The following is a 17,149-nucleotide window of genomic DNA, read 5'->3' as shown; positions in this document are numbered from 1 at the left end:
AACTAATTACTATATTTTTTAACAATTCCCTATAAGTTTTTTGGGATATGGTGCTCTCCACAAGAGACAAAAAATGTGGCAAATGCAATTCCACGATAAAACGGGCGTACACCAGGAAAGCGGTGGAATACTGTATATGATTTTATTCTTGATATATTTCAGTATAATTTCAAATTCAGTAAAAAAAAAATCCTATTTTACTTCTCAAAATGATAATGATAATTGATTTGTGTTTTTTAAAACCAGAATTATGGCATTAAATAATCACAAATGCACATGAATTGGTTTGGAATTTACGGATAATGAAGCTGTAAATACTCAATAGACATCATAGTGAAGAATCCCATCACTTTTATTTGCATTAATAATCGAGCACGTGCTAAAAGCTGGCGGTTGGGTCACATGATCTGGGTGACAGGACACTGATCAGCCTGATCCAGGAACAGTGTCTGGAACATGTGGTTGTAGAAGTTGGGGTGGTACAGGCAGGCCCGGGCGCAGTCCGGATTAAAATTCACCTCTAGAATCTGAGGCTGCATGATTCGATTTCCTGAGAAGAAGAGAAGGAGAAGATGAAGAACCACGAACCACAAAACATCAAATATATTGTAAAATCTCCCAGCTTGTTAGGAAGCTGGAGTCAAAGCTAGAGTTGCAGGGGAGGAAAATTCCCGGGAAATTTCCATCATTCCATCGTTCATCTGGTTCCAAGTTGAACTCTTACCAGGAATTTATGGGAATTCATTCGAAATTTGGGGAAAATTAATATAAACTGTATCACAGACAGATATAAATATTAAATTTGGTCATAAGATGACGCATGCAAACTAAAACAGATTAAAATTTTTTTGACTAATTTAATTGTTAGTAAAATTATTAAATTAAGATACTTTATGTACAAAGCAAAGTGCAATGAGTGTAACGGTGTGTAACAGTGTGTAACAGTGTGTAACGTTGTGTAACACCTCCTTCAGCTTGGTCCCATTTCAGCATAAGGTCGATGGCGTAGATCGCTCTGGAGGACGGATAGGCGCCGATTCCGTATGGTGCAGGGCGAGAAGACGCTGCCTGAAAGAGCTCCGCAAAAGACTTGAAAATATCCTCTGGTGTACACACACACACACACACACACACACACACACACACACACACACACACACACACACACACAGAGATGTATTAGTATTTGGTTTTGGATTTTTATCGACCAGCACATAGTAGCTGAGTGGAATGTTCCTGGTCAGATTGGACTTGAGAGTAGTTCTAATACTTCAAGAAATGTGCAGACGAAGTGAAACCACAGGCCTGACCAGTATGATCATCACATACAGGTGAGGTGGGTCTGTAATTATGAGGTTTTTAGGCATAGGCAAACCTTTAACAACCTTTATTTTGTTTTAAGTCCAACCGTAAGTAGGCTGAGGTTAATGGGAATTAGAATGAATAATCAGACCCCTAAATGGTGTATTAAAGAGGGATGTTATGTATATAATGGTTACTAGGGAGGGCCAAAGGTTGGGAAGTTTTCAAATTATATTGATAAAGATTGAGCCATTTGTGGCTTTGCTGCAATAAACTCTCTTTTGCTTTTTCTTGTCTACGTTTCTTAAAGTCTTTTTTGAGAGAAATTATTTTAGGAGACATTTTTGGTATCAGAAGGCTAAAATTAAAGGCTAATTTTACTGCTATTAATGTAATAGACTATTTATTTTCACTATAAGCAAACAGTTATGAGGTTTAAGCTCTGTAAACGTTATTTAGGGAACTCGGCTGGAGTACATGTATAATGGAATGGTCTAACTTCTATTAAACTGCTCTGGGATGAACTGGATCACAAGAAAAATCTCAAACTAGTGAAGAACATGTTTGGCATGTGTTTACCAGAGGTATGGTAAAGTTTTTCAGCTGAATGTTTGGAGAAACAAACCGTCTGAAACCCGAGTGTGTGTGAATCTGTTCTTTATGTGAAGGGAGGAGTTTTTTAATGAGAATAAGGTAAAAGATTAGGTTTGTTTGGTCAAAGGAAATCTTCATACCGTTACATTACAGAGTTGCATAGAAACCAAAAAAGCACATGCATGCGTCTTTTAAAAACAGTAAAAGACGACACTTTCAAACATTTGCCAGAAGCTGTAGATCAACATGCCAACACAGAAGAAAAAAAATAATTTACTCAAGTAATCCGGATTTTTATTATTATTTTTCCTGAGACTTACCTCCACCTCTTTCCATGGATAATCCGCGTACTGCTTTTCGAACATGGGAATGAACTCGTCATAGTGGAGCTTTAAGAACCAGACAGACAGAAAAATGGGCAGAATCACAATATTATTATTACTGCCATTAACTAATCAGCAGTTTGCAACTGAGAAACATGCAACATTAGGTGACCAAAAGTATTCGGACACCCGGCGTTTTTGTCCCCGTCACGTGAGTACTAGGAGACCCAAACCTGTTCCAGCATGACAATACCCTGTGCACAAAGCCAGCTCCATGAAGATCTGCTTTACATGGGTTGGAGAGGAAGCTCTTATTCTATAGAACTCCAACCCTATTCAGCATGATGAATGTGAACACTGACTGCACCCCAGGACTCAACTAACATCAGTACCTGACTTTTACTAACACCCTTATAGCTGAATGAGCACAAATCATCTCCACAATATGAGAGATGAAATTATAAGAAACGGAATAAATCATGTGACACTGGAACCCTAAACGCAATGCTACGATGGTGTACGTGGTGCTGGCAACATTCTCCCGCTAATACACACTACATAATGATCTGCAGGTAGATTCAATGAGCGCTGAGGATGAAGGTTCCTCGTGCCGATGGTCTACGCTCTCACCTGTTTCAGCTGGACACCTTCGGCATAGTTCATCACCGTGTAGTGCTTCTGATAATCGTCGAAATGGTCCAGAGAGAACGGCCTGCAGGGGGGACAGAGGGAGAGAGTGAGAGAGAGAGAGAGAGAGAGAGTGAGAGTGAGAGTGAGAGAGAGATAATTTTTAATGCTAAGTATGATGGGTTGCACTTACAAGGAATTAGTCATGGCGTGCTGGTGCTATAAAAATATTAAAAACTATATATAAGAAAATGACTAAATGAATGAATACGGTATTATTTTAAATATATGTTGTAGGCTGTATTGCTCAATAAAATATATTTTTATAATCAAAAATATATTTTATTCAAACCAAAATATCATAATATATTTTGGGGTCAAGAACTTTACAACTTTACAGTAGAATGAGGATGAAGATCAAAGTATTATTTAAAATCTTCAGAGCAATAGTTCTGTACTGTAGTCCTGTAATTCTGGATTTTTTGGGAGACGAGATGATGAAGATGGAGGTTTTGAGGGAGCCTGGCATCTGGCATATCTCCAGGAAAGTGTTGAAGATGTCTTTAAAGACTGGAGAAAGCTGATCAGCACAGAACTTCAGGGTTGATGTGGAAACAGAGTCTGGTCCATCAGAGGTCGTGTCTCATAGAGTCTCTCTCCAAGACTGTTTTGGTGTGAGGCTGTGCAGAGGCCTCACACTGCTGTGGTGGGGGAGGTGAAGCTGATGTGTGATGTTGCAGAGGAGAATGAGAAAAGGAGGAGGGATAGTGGGAGTGAGGGATTAAGTGAAGTATCACACTGCACCTATGGTGTAAATCAGCACGACCCTTCTGTATTTTCACTTTGCTGGCTAAACAGGATACACCAGATCGTGTGTGTGTGTGTGTGTGTGTGTGTGTGTGTGTGTGTGTGTGTGAGAGAAAGGCAGAGTGTGTGACCTGTTGGCAAAACGAAGCCAGAAGACGTTGTAAGCGTAAAGTCTCAGAGGCTTCACGGAGCGCAGCAGCACCATGTAACGGATGTCGAACTTCACCATGCCGACCTCCTCTCTGTCAAACAATACGGGGTCCTCCAGGTACTTACACACCACCTGACGAAAACACACACAATCCCTTTTCACACTCTCAGACCAAGGATGTATAAACCATTTACACTATAACAATACACATTGAGAGCTTCAGCACCTACATACATTTTCACCATCATAAATCTGTCCCTAAAAGTTTATCCAGTGAGGAAAAAAAACCTCCGTGAGACTTCATGAGGAAGAAAACAGCAGAAAAAGCACCACAAAAAGTCTGAGTGCAATGAATACAAGAGACACTTTAGCTCAGTGGTCCCCAACCTTTTTTGAGCCACGCGCTGGTTTAATATCAGACAATATTTTCATGGACCGGCCTTTAAAGTGTGACGGATAAATACAACAAAATAAAATGATACGACGATAAAAACTGGTATTTTCTAAATATAATAATAAACGTGAATACACTGTGGTGTTTTTTGGTCATTTTGCTCACTTGGGGGTTTGAATTTAGCGGTAATGTATTATGTGTTAGCGGCCGGAGCCCCTTTAAGAAGGTAGTGGATGGAGGTAAGTCATGTGACCGAGGGAGGAATCTTCACATGCATCAGGAGTGAGTCATAGACAGATGTGATGGAGAGAATCCAGTCATTTTCCAAAATAAAACATTGTTCAGAATCAGATAACAAATAAAATAGAAATAATGTAAGTTATGTATTCTTTCTGTGCGGCCCGGTACCAATTGACCCACGGACCCGTGCCAGGGGTTGGGGACCACAGCTTTAGCCAACATTTCTCTGTGAATAGAATGTTGGCTCTCCGTACGAAGTAATCGTTACCTCAGATTTCATGAAATATCTTCTCTAAAAAGGCACCATAATGGAATATTGACAAATCCAATATTAACACCTATAAGATCTCTTCGTCTTTAACAGAAGAACTTGTGTAAGAAGAAGAACAGAAGAGAAGATGTGATTAGACTTCCTCACCGCCACAGTCAAACAGTTGGAAGCTTAATAATTTGGAGTTGTTTTGGAGCAGAGAAGGTTCCGGAAAGTGAAAGAAATCCTGAACCAACATGGCTCCCATTCCAAACTTCAATACCATGAAGTTCCGTCTGGACTCATGTAGCGTCTGGGTAGGATCATTTGTGTATCAGCTAGATTTTATGTCTCTGGCATTCCTTTTAACCTCTAACATCTGCATATCAATCACAGAATGGGCCCCACAGTTTACACTTATATTGGGGGGTTTCATGCCACAGTGTCATACCCCCACACCAAAAGACACAAAACAGATCTAGCTGACTTCAAAAGAACATTCAAATGATAAGGCAGTCCAATCTTTTGGACTCTTGTTTAGCAACAAAGCCAATACAAGTAACCGTTTTACCAACTATTTAAATGCGTAATTGAGCTCAAGTTTCTTTATTAAGGTGAATTTAAATTCCTTGATGATTCTCAGTTAGGTTGTCTTTTTCTTCCTTTCTTCTCTTTTTCTTCTCTTTCTCCCTCTACATATTTATAACTTCCAGTTCTCTTTATGTACAGTACAGACCAAAAGTTTGGACACACCTTCTCGTTCAAAGAGTTTTCTTTATTTTCATGACTATGAAAATTGTAGAGTCACACTGAAGGCATCAAGGGCTATTTGAGCAAGAAGGAGAGTGATGGGGTGCTGCGCCAGATGACCTGGCCTCCACAGTCACCGGACCTGAACCCAATCGAGATGGTTTAGGGGTGAGCTGGACCGCAGAGTGAAGGCAAAAGGGTCAACAAGTGCCAAGCATCTCTCGGGGAACTCCTTCAAGACTGTTGGAAGACCATTTCAGGTGACTACCTCTTGAAGCTCATCAAGAGAATGCCAAGAGTGTGCAAAGCAGTAATCAAAGCAAAAGGTGGCTACTTTGAAGAACCTAGAATATGACATTTTTCAGTTGTTTCACACTTTTTTGTTATGTATATAATTCCATATATAATTCCACATGTGTTCATTCATAGTTTTGATGCCTTCAGTGTGAATCTACAATTTTCATAGTCATGAAAATAAAGAAAACTCTTTGAATGAGAAGGTGTTTTGGTCTGTACTGTATGCTAAAGGAGTCTTTGAACTGAAAATTAAGTGTAGCATCTGGACATTTATACATTTATCTGGTCAAAGTAAATCTTCATGCTATTACATGACCTAATTTGTTGTACAAAAACCAAAGGAACATGCACGTGTCTTTCAAAAAACAAAAACAAACACCTTTGGAGTGCTCTCCCTCTGCCGAACGATGTAGTCGAGGTTGTTAGTGATGTGTGTATCCAAACCTCTGGCCAGGTTCCAGGGCTTACAGATCCAGTGATTATCTTCTCCTCTATAAGAGAACACATTTCTCACACACTGGACAAGAACAGAAACATGAAACACAATATTTTACTGCAATTCTACTTGATTTTATTCGATTATATTTTGTTACACTATTTTTATTCTTTATGACATTTGGCAGATGCCCTTATTCAGAGCTACTTGCATTTATCTCATTTGAACAATTGAGCAGCTATGGGGTTAAGGGCCTTTCTCAGGGGCCCAGGAATGGCAACTTGGTGTGACTGGGATTTTAACTCACTGTGTTCAATCATCTCTGATAGCGTCGTTCCTTCTTTGATTTGATATCTGATCACCATACAGCATGGAATCACTACATGCTTTTCGAAAGCATCCAGAGAGCGAAAGGAAGTGGGAGTCCCACACATGCCCTCTTTTTTGTCGAGATAAATTTTGGAATCCAACTCATTTAGCTAGTATTTTAATCAAACTACCTTAAAGAGTAATTAATCAAATAAACAAAATAATTAGTGTGAACTTATTATACACTATAAATGTAATATAAATCGCTTGATTAATCCTATTTATATCATAATCAAACATATTTAGCATATTTACCCCATGCAAAATTTTACTAAAACTAACACAGAGTAGAATAGGGCTCGACTGAGGCTATAAGAGTGCCTGTAAAATAAAGCAAAACGTAGGAGGCACATTTAGGCATGTTTATTGGGATAAAAGAATATATATATATATATATATATATATATATATATATATATATATATATATATATTTATGTGAGCTTGTGCCATAGACGCAGGTATGCGAGCTCTGACTAGTGCGCTCTCTGGCCATCCAATCAATCAAAGGACGTGAAAATGCAGACGTTATCGGACGCCTGCTAGATGGCCTCGTTGTCGCCAGTTCGTAATTGGATAAGTTAAAGCAACAGCTTCATTATATTTGAACCTACTGTTGATTTTGAATGGCTGGAGGCAGATCTCTTGACCCCGGCAACACGTGACTGCTAATATCCGATTGGCTAGAACTTTAACCTAAACGCATACTGCTGAAAGAAGCCTAAATGAGAGAACAGCTATGAAAGTAAGAGAATGGGCTACTGAGAATCATTTAATACATACTCATGGACAATAAATATATTAAAATGTAAGTCGGTCATTCTGATCCTAATTGTATGTGGATTTATGCTAAAACAGCTCTAGTTTTTCACGTTTTATTACCAAATAAGGAATAGTTTTACCTCAGACTTTGTCCTTTATTTCTATACACAAAAAACTGAACAGTATTGAATAATGAATATGGTATTGAATAAACTCAGATATCTGACCTCTGCTGCCTCTGTAGGTAATGTTTGACAAACTGTGGGAGCTCTGTCTGAAGATTGAAGGTCATGGGAAGCCACAATGGTGTGTGTCCTCCTCGCCTTGCTCTCCGTGATACCGATGCCAGGCAGTCCTTAGTGGTTAAGACCGTCTCACAGGGGAACTGGTTCAGCAGGACATGAGCTCGCTCCTCGCTCAGCTTCCTATCAGCACACCAACATGTCAAACATCAAGCATGTGTCTTCTAGTTGTCATGATATACACACACACACACACCCACACACACACACACACACACATACTTATAGTCACGGATGTGAGAATACATCCAGAGTATGTCAGCTTCATCCTCACTCTCGGTGAAATCGAATTGTGGATGCGTCAGGTGGTCCAGAACTTGCTTCATCTCTGTGTATACCCTGTTTCACACACACACACACACACACACACACACACACACACACACACACACACACACACACACACACACAAACTGTAAGAAGTAAAAAAAAAAAAAACTACACAATATTGCATTCAATCAGCACTATAAGAACAAACAAATGGATGTGGACACCTGACCTTAAGATTGCTCTGTGTATCCCATTCCACATTTAGTTTCATACGCCCCATGATGCTCTGCACAACTTATGGGTGGAATGTCTATTACAACGTAAACATTCACATTTCTCACAATTCCGACTTAATTTCTTGCCATTCCGACTTAATTTCTCGCCATTCCGACATTTTTCTCTCGCAATTCCTTTTTTTCCTCACAATTCTGAGTTATTTTCTAACAACTAAGACGTACCTTGAGCTATCACTTCTGTTCTCGCTATAATGTTAAAATGTAATGTATGTACAGAGCAGAACGGAGCTCAGGCTACAATGGCTCTGTTTGCTCTGTCCAGGTACATTTACATTTGCGGCATTTGGCAGAATCAATACGGCACGGATCAGTTTGTGAAACCACGCCTAAAATAGTCCTAATTCTATCCAATATTTAATCCAATATATTATCCATTGTTTTACATATTGATATATTGTTTGTAGTCTATTTCATTTTCAATGTGTAAAGCTTTCTGATACTACAGATGGGGTGATGCTGCAGATTCCCTAGTCGGAATTGCAAGAAATAAAGTCGGAATTTGCGATAAATATAGTCGGAATTGGCAAAAAAAAAGTCGGATTTGTGAAAAATAAAGTCAGACATGCTTGAAATAAGTCAGTATTTCAAGTAATAGTTTATTATTTTTTGTATGTGGCTGAATCGGGATTTTGTAGAGAAACAGGTGGATAATAACAGAAATAAATACTTCTAGGTCTAGGCCAAAGATCGTTAAAATACCCAAATATTATACAGCCACCAAATTTTTCTTCAAATACTTCAACTCTCTGCATATGGAGTAGCATTGATTCTGCAAAAATGGCAGAAAATGTAAAAGTTTCCTGTTTCATACATGGTGTGAAGATTTTCATTACAATTCTAGACGGAATTTCTTTCCACCAGACGCATACAGATGCAAATGGAGAAGCAGCAGAATCACTCTGAGACTACTCGTTCTTCTGAGTGACAAAGAGATTCAGTTGAATGAATCGTTCATGAACGGCCAATCACTAAATCACATATAAAAGATTTAGTACAGAACACCAGGACCAAATTCCTAGGCTGTTTATAACCCCCTCAACCCTCCAACCTCTGGCTTATTGTGTAGGAACATTGACATATCCACAGCAAAAGCTCAAAAAGCCTCCTCACACATCCACTGGTGTTGACCATCTTTCAGGTTGTTCCCTTTTAATAATGCCAAACCCAGAAAATAAAGAGTTCTTTACGAACAAAAACAAACAAACAGCATAGGAGCCCACAAGAAAATGGAGGAAGAGCTCCTACCACTATGAGAGGAATTTAAAAAGGCATTTGTGGTTCCTTGGTAGCATTGAACAATCCCTGCATAATTTCTGGAGATTAAATTAGTAAGAAGGTCATGCAGCAGTATCTGATGCGAGTGTGGAAATCGGACTAACTTTAGTACTTTCCCATCAGGCACGCTGTAGGCTTGGGTTTCTCCTGGGAGCTTCTCTTTGTTCTCCTGTAAAATGGTCTAAAGAGATAAGAAATCAGAAGAATTAGATGTCATAATATAAAGACATTAAAACTTGCAAAAGACATGCAAAATATGAATCAGATAATCTCTAATGAAGATAACGTTATTAATATTGTGCTCATTATCCAGTTTAATAACAGCAGTGTTCCCGAAACTAAAATAAAAAAATCCAAACATAGCACTCCATGTAAAATAGTACTGAACTTTATTACAAAAAATAAATCAATAAAAAAGTATTAAATCATGAAAATGTGCTAAATGAAATAAATATATTACTAAATAAATACTGAGAAAAATAAAAGACTTGAACTCAAACAAAAAGTAACACGCCAAATAAATAGTTACATTTAAAATAAATAAAAAAATATTTAAAAAAAACAGCGGCATGTGGTGTCAGTGATTCCCCTCTAGAAGCCGCTCTCGTATTGTATAACGCAGCCCGGAAAAACTATCTGTGTGGATTTTTGCAGATAGTTCCAGCAATCAACCACTGGTGCTGATCGAACAAAACCGATGAAATCGGTCGACCTTTCGAGACCATTGTCTGATTTTCATGGTCCAACCCCTGCCATTCTGATTAAATACTAAGTGAATGATAAATTATGATATTCCTTCATCTATACGTAGCTCCAATCATGCGATTCCATACACAGCACTACGGAGATGAGGCGTGTCCTGAGAGTCACGAAGAATACAGATTAACATGGCAGAGGTAGAGCTGTAACTTCCTGGAGACACAACAGGAAAAGGAAGTTTTGGGGTTTTTTTTTGCACTACAAAGGCGTGTTTGTAAAAAGGCCATATGTTAGAAGTCAGAAGGCACTTAAGTAAATTGATGATTTGCTGTCTGTCTGAACCAAAGAAATAGTTCGTTTGCGATTACTCAATGAGACGCACCTCGTAGTAAATGTCGGCAGGTTCTACGGTCTCCTCACTCACACCGTCCAAGTTGGCGGGAAACCATGGTAACAGCCGACACTCCCTCACCAGGTGATCGGGTTCTCCGTAACAGTAATCCCTCGTCACCTCATCTTGAGAATATCAAAAACATGAGATCTTTTTTTCAATTACAACCTAAAACTTTTACTCTCATGAGAACGGAGAGCACTGTTCCATCCGATGTAGCTTTAGTGTAGCGCTACAAAGACTCCCAGACCTTTTCTTTCTCTCTGTCTATTAATTCATTACAATCTCTGAGACCATAAGGACAAAGAGTGACCACTAAGATACTTTTATTCCATAGATTATTCACCATTGAAAGAAAAGTAGGACTAAAGTGCTTCCGTAAATGAGAATAAAAGATTGTGTGTATGTGTGTGTATGTGTGTATACCTCCGTTTTCCAGATTCTGAAGAGGCCAGAGTATAGAATACGCCATCTGTTGAGCTGCGTAAAACAGAGGAGCCATGCAGCAGGACGGCTGGGAAGAGTGCTGCACCCGGGAGCCAAACTCATCCATTATATACCAGACAGGCACCTTCTCCTCTGCAGACTGCAACACACACAATCAGATTAATATATAATATACTTATATATATATATATATATATATATATATATATATATATATATATATATATATATATATATATACAGAACCAGACAGAAATTTGGAGTCTTTAATGGATTTTGAGACACACGTGCATGTTTCTTTTGTGTCTATTTTACAAAACTAAGTAAAAGCCAAAAAGAGTTGTACAGTAAATGAGTGGAATGTGACAGAAGATGTGATCAGACTGCCTCATCCCCAGAGTTAAACCTGGAGGTGGAAGCTTAACAGTTTGGGGTTGTTTTAGAGCAGGAAAGGTTGGAGACTTATTCTGGAAAGACCCAACATGGCTCCCATTCCGTACTTCAACACCATGTGAATCCGTCTGGACTGCGGCTCATCGGATCAGACTTCACTCTCACATGAAGAACACGAGCCGAAGCGTACGTCCGAGTTCTGTAAGCGTTATTTATAGAGCAAACAGTCGTCTGGAGTGATATCTATCATGGAATCGCCCGCCCTGTCACTGCACCTAAATCAGTTTTACAAGAGGCACGGCAAAGTATTGCAGCTGAATGTTTGGAGAAAAGAACCGTCCAGATGCAGAGAGTGTGTACAGCTGTTGAAAATTAAAATAAAAGTTCCGTACATTTATTTGTTCAGTCAGAGGAATTCTGTACACTGTTACATAGAAATAAAAGGAACTTGAATGCGTCTTTAAAACCATAAAGGACTCGGTATGTCCAAAGATTTGACAGGCCGTCTATATAATGCCGTGGCATACTTGATTTTGATTGGACAGATGATGTTGATTAAAATCATATAATTATTTACATGGTACCAGTTTTAATTAACCTTCAGACTAAAAGAAAATGAGCTGCTTGTAAGAGAAGGACTGTTTATAGCTGCCATAAGGTAAGTGTTAACATCAACCAGCTTGCTTTGTGAATGAGCCACAACAATAAAAATCAGTTTTATCCAATTGACATGGGTCACTTTTACACTAGTGATGCTCCAACAATATTACCAAATAATATTCATCTGACTGTCTGATTTAACTGTCTGATCTCCATCAGTGGGCACTGAACCCCATGACTTTTTATTTATATTAATAACTTCAAGCTGATAAATCACATGACATCTGTCCATCCGTTTCATATTCTGTTGCTCTTATCGGATTTTGTGACTTAAACATGTCTGTTCTGTTCTTTTTAAGTAAAAAGGTGTTATATTTTCTAGATCCTCCTCAGATCCAGATCATGGCATACCCCCTGAGAGAGCTGATAGGTCTGATTAAACTTCCACATGTTGTCCAGGACCAGATCCACGATCACAGGATCAGGAGCTTCACCATGGAAAGGTATTTCCATCAGACTGGCCATTCGGATCAACAGTCCAGGAACCTCAATCAGCTGCTGCCTGGCGCTTTCTACCCGATAGGTCCATGCATGATCCACCAGAAACACACTGCAGCCAAGAAAATATAAAAAGGAGTAAAAAAAACATGTTTATCACCTGTCTGGTCCTAAGTGGATTTAAAAAATTACTACATTAATTAAAAATGTATTGTATGAATATGTATTTCTCTGCCAAAGTTTGAACGGTGGACTGTTCTGTGACTGTGAAGTAAAGAGATGAGGAATTGGGTGAAGTGATGCAGGAATTGTTTCTCAGGTGATGAGACTGACATTGATGAGAAAAACAGCAATGCAGCAGTAGTACTTCCGTTAAAAAAAAAAAAAAAAAAAAATTTGATAGATAGATAGATAGATAGATAGATAGATAGATAGATAGATAGATAGATAGATAGATAGATAGATAGATAGATAGACAGACAGGCAGGGAGACATACAGACAGACAGACTGACAGACAGACATGCAGGGAGACAGACAGACATGCAGGGAGACAGACAGGCAGACAGACAGACAAGCACAGACAGAGAGACATTCAGGGAGACAGACAGACAAACAGACAGACAAGCACAGACAGACAGACAAACAAGCACAGACAGACAGACATTCAGGGAGACAGACAGACAGACATGGCCAACTGAGACATAAACAAACAAATTCACTAACAAGACAAAGACTAAAGTACAGAATCCAGGGTTGTGATGTCAAAGCTTCAGGCTTCAGAAACAAAGTCATAGCATTCCATTAAAGAGTCCAAAGTTACAGCACAAACACAGCCTTTTTATACTCTTTTTACAGTCTTCATAATAACTCTTAGTCTTATAGTCTTAACAACTCTTATTGGATGATGATCTCATCCCTAATTTTTTATTTGACTACAGGTACGCCATCTGCCACCATTATCTCCAAAATGTACGCTACGTTCTCCTTCTAAGATCTAATGTGGCAGAGATCTTTTATCTTTATTCTATTATTTTAATAATCAGCCCTGTACCGGCCCGATCCAGAACTCCCCTGTGTTGGAAGCGGTGCTGGAAAAGAAACTACTGACCTTGAGTGGATATACTGGGTGCATTGTTCTTTGGTTATACTGAGTGGTAGAAATATCAAAAAGTAATACAAAAAGAAATAACACTGTGAAATGTTATACAATAATTAATACAATAAATAATAAATAATGTGGTATGTGCTAAGGATAATATAAATGTGCTACAAAAAATACCATAATAGACAGAGAGACATTTTATTCACACATGCACACTATATAATAATATAATAACTTTTATAATAACGTTTTTTGTAAGTCACAATATTTATAAATCCCTATAGAAAGTCTTTGTTGTCATCAATCAGTACATTATATATATATTTATTTATTTATTTATTAGGGGTGAACACAAAATTCACGGTTCAGTTCATACCTCGTTTTTTGAGTCACGGTTCAGAACAATTTCAGTAGTCAGGAAAGAAATGCAAAAAACAAAATTGCTTGTCCTCTTTTATTAACGCAGTTTATTATGAATAATATTTTGTGAACATCGCTATTTGAAGAGTTTACATTTTTTAAACGATTTTAAATAAAATGCCTGCTTGGTTAATAATATTAAATATTTTACACAAAAAATACTGAATATATCAAATTAATCACTTTTTATTATAGTGATTTAATTGAGTAATTGATTAAATTGGAACAGTCGACCAAATAATATGTTTCGCATGTAAAAAGGGTTGCATACACGTGAACCAAACCGAGAGCCCTGTACTGAAAAACCTCGGTACGAATATGCCGTACTGTTACACCCCTAATATATATATATATATATATATATATATATATATATATATATATATATATATATATATATATATATATATATATATATATATATATATATATATATATATATATATATATATATATATATATACACACACACACACATTATGTTGCCAAAAGTATTGGGTCACCTGGTCATCAGTACGGTATGTGATTTTTTTCCAATTTGCTCTTCTAATCCCCTCCACTCTTCTGGGAAGATGTTCCACTAGATTTTGTTGTGTGTTATGGATATTTATGTTCATCAGACACAAAAGTGTTATGAAAGGCAGGTACTGATGTAGGTGAGGAGACCTGGGGTGCAGTCAACATTCACATTCATCCCAAAGGTGTACAGTAGGGATGAGATCAGAGCTCTATAGCAGGAGATCTTCCTCTCCAAAGCATGTGAACTAGATCTTCAAGGAGCTCACTTTGTGCACAGGGGCATCACCATGCTGGAACAGGTTCAAGTGAATGCAAGATTTTATTATAGCGCCATCTAAAGACGTCCTGTACGATTGAGTGCCTCCAGTTTTGTGGTACCAGTTTGGAGAAGAACCACATAGAGCAAGAAAGAGGAGGTGTCCCAATACTTTTGGAAATATAGTGTAAATCTCTAATTTGCTCCCATTACGGGCACAGCAGAACATCCATCTCCAGCATCTTTAACTCGTCCATCAACAACCTCCAGCTCCGCCTCCTGTCTTATGGTCAATGCCATTATTTCAAACAAACCCATTTTGGATTGAAATTTGTATATGAAAAGTGTGTGGATAAAAGTAGTAATAATAATAATTATTCATATTATTATAGTGTTCTGAGTGCACAAGCAGAACAGGGAACACCATCACATGCAGAGAGAACTACGGTTCTCCTTCTTCCCTACACAACTATGGCGTCCCACTCGCAGACCCCGAGAGACCGAGGTACTTCCTTCAAAACTGAGGGATTATGGGTTCAGGGTGGTTACATTATTATTTCTACATTTATTATCTTCGCTTACATTTATTTTATCCATACAGCTGAGTAGCTATGGGATTAAGGGCCTTTCTCAGCGGCCAAAAACGTGACAGCTTGGTGTGTCTGGGGTTTGAACTCACAACCTTTGGATCCAAAGTCCAATAACCACTAATCTACCGCCTCCACACGTCAGTCTGGACGCGGGATTAGAAAGAGTGTTGGCTTTTATTAGATGATGTTCTACTTATAATGATCTCATTGCTCAAGGAGTGGAGAGTGCTGGGATTTGATCTCATGACCTTCTGATCAAAAGGGCAATCTCTTAACAACCTGATATGCACATTACTGTGTGGGGAAGTTATACAGACCCACCTCCAAATCAGATCGCTTTCCAATAACTGAAAGCCCTGAAGTATGTTCTTCATTCCGGTCCACAACTGGGGTGTTGGTTGATGGACCAGGTTGGTGCCCACTGTGGTCCAGAATGAAGGAAACACTTCAATGCTTGTGTTTTTTTTTTTTTTTTTAATGCGATCAGCTTCAGAGTGACCACAGTAGCTCCAGTTCTCATGGTGCTGTCTGACACCACCTTGGCCTTGATCAATTCCCTGCCATAGAACTTTACATACATCATGGTGGTAGACACGAGCTTTTAGCGCCCTCACCTGGTCGGATCAGAGGCTTGCAGGCCACTTTCTCGAGTCACAATCACTTTATACAACTCCTCATGACCAGGGTTGGAGGTTCTCCGTACTTCTTCCTCCTCCACATCCTCTTCCTGTTCCACGCGCATGATCCCGAAAGCATCTCCGGCATCGAACACCTTCAACACGAACACACACACACTGTAACCTGCACATTCAGAATCAGGTGTTTATAACTTTTCTTTTCTTTATTTACCTCGTGCTTGAGTTTATAATGCAGACTTTTCCAGTACAAAGGCGGAATTCGAGCCGCTTTTAGAGCACCAGTGTGCAGATCCAGAAACACTCTATACTCCTCCTCCTCCTCCTCTTCTTCTCCTCTATTTACAGTCCTGCTCTCCATGATTCCTGACAGCTCGCAGCCTCCTGGCCGGACCAGGACCCCACGTGTTCGGCGCTGTGCTGCAATGCATCACGGGAGCGACGGTTCAAAGGGACAGAAAAAAATACGTATAAGAGATGGTTTTTTTTGTTTGTTATTATTTTATTTATCCGTTTTTGTTGTTATTTTTGTTTATTTATTGATTGATTTCTGTGTTTTTATTTCAGCAGAAAGTCGCGTAATCAGGGAAAGTCGCGGCGTTATGACGTCACGGCGGCTCCTGCAGTGCTTCTTACAGGAGCTTTGAGGATGGATTTGGACTGTGGTTAATGTCAACAGTCTGCTACACTGACTCAGGACCACAGTTTGCATTTAATCACTATCACTGCACACCTCGATATTGTGAATCTGTAATAAATGGATATTCGGTAAAACCCAGATGAGGACTGGTTTCTCTCTTGAGTCTGGTTCCTCTCAAGGTTTCTTCCTAATGCCATCTCAGGGAGTTTTTCCTTCTCCACAGTCACCACCGGTTCACTCATTAGGAACAAACTTACACTTATAAAGAACATATTCACTTTTATTACCACAGTATCTGTGTAAAGCTGCTTTGAGACAATGTTCATTGTTAAAAGTCTGATCACAAATGTTGAGCTCAGTAGCTCCTACTTTTATACCAAAGACTGTAGAAAGAACATTACTTATAATCTTATACTCTGGTGCTCATGTTAGTTCTCTCTCTCCAGTGTTCTGTATTGTTGAAAGATTTATGATCAAACTCTTGATGTCACCCAAATGAGGATGAGGTTCCCTT

At 38.8% G+C, this 17,149-nt stretch overlaps 1 protein-coding gene and 1 long non-coding RNA gene across 5 annotated transcripts; one reads left to right on the top strand and one right to left on the bottom strand.

The window, feature by feature from the left end:
• Nucleotides 1-331: 331 nt before the first annotated feature.
• Nucleotides 332-16,356, bottom strand: ttll12 (tubulin tyrosine ligase-like family, member 12). Of its 3 annotated transcripts, none has more exons than XM_046872564.1 (14): nucleotides 16,210-16,356; nucleotides 15,975-16,132; nucleotides 12,386-12,584; nucleotides 10,961-11,120; nucleotides 10,526-10,659; nucleotides 9,549-9,625; nucleotides 7,820-7,942; nucleotides 7,529-7,726; nucleotides 6,115-6,226; nucleotides 3,785-3,936; nucleotides 2,850-2,931; nucleotides 2,217-2,285; nucleotides 966-1,103; nucleotides 332-550 (listed from the first exon to the last, which is right to left on the bottom strand). In XM_046872564.1, exons 1-13 carry the CDS (start codon nucleotides 16,354-16,356, stop codon nucleotides 987-989), a joined length of 1,728 nt encoding a protein of 575 aa, XP_046728520.1. In that variant the 3' UTR covers nucleotides 332-550; nucleotides 966-986. The 3 variants fall into 3 exon arrangements, with proteins under 3 accessions (XP_046728520.1, XP_046728522.1, XP_046728521.1); XM_046872566.1 differs by having other exon boundaries at nucleotides 2,213-2,285; nucleotides 7,826-7,942; XM_046872565.1 differs by having other exon boundaries at nucleotides 7,826-7,942.
• On the top strand, nucleotides 16,038-16,748 carry LOC124400804. Of its 2 annotated transcripts, none has more exons than XR_006928439.1 (3): nucleotides 16,038-16,179; nucleotides 16,344-16,463; nucleotides 16,566-16,748. It is a non-coding gene; the product is annotated as an uncharacterized LOC124400804 (long non-coding RNA). The 2 variants fall into 2 exon arrangements; XR_006928438.1 differs by having other exon boundaries at nucleotides 16,563-16,748.
• Nucleotides 16,749-17,149: the final 401 nt, after the last annotated feature.

The sequence above is a fragment of the Silurus meridionalis genome, chromosome 18, assembly GCF_014805685.1.
Source record: "Silurus meridionalis isolate SWU-2019-XX chromosome 18, ASM1480568v1, whole genome shotgun sequence".
In the NCBI taxonomy this organism is placed as follows: domain Eukaryota; kingdom Metazoa; phylum Chordata; class Actinopteri; order Siluriformes; family Siluridae; genus Silurus; species Silurus meridionalis.
The sequence above is the reverse complement of the archived record's forward strand: the minus strand, read 5'-3'. Positions and strand labels throughout refer to the sequence as shown.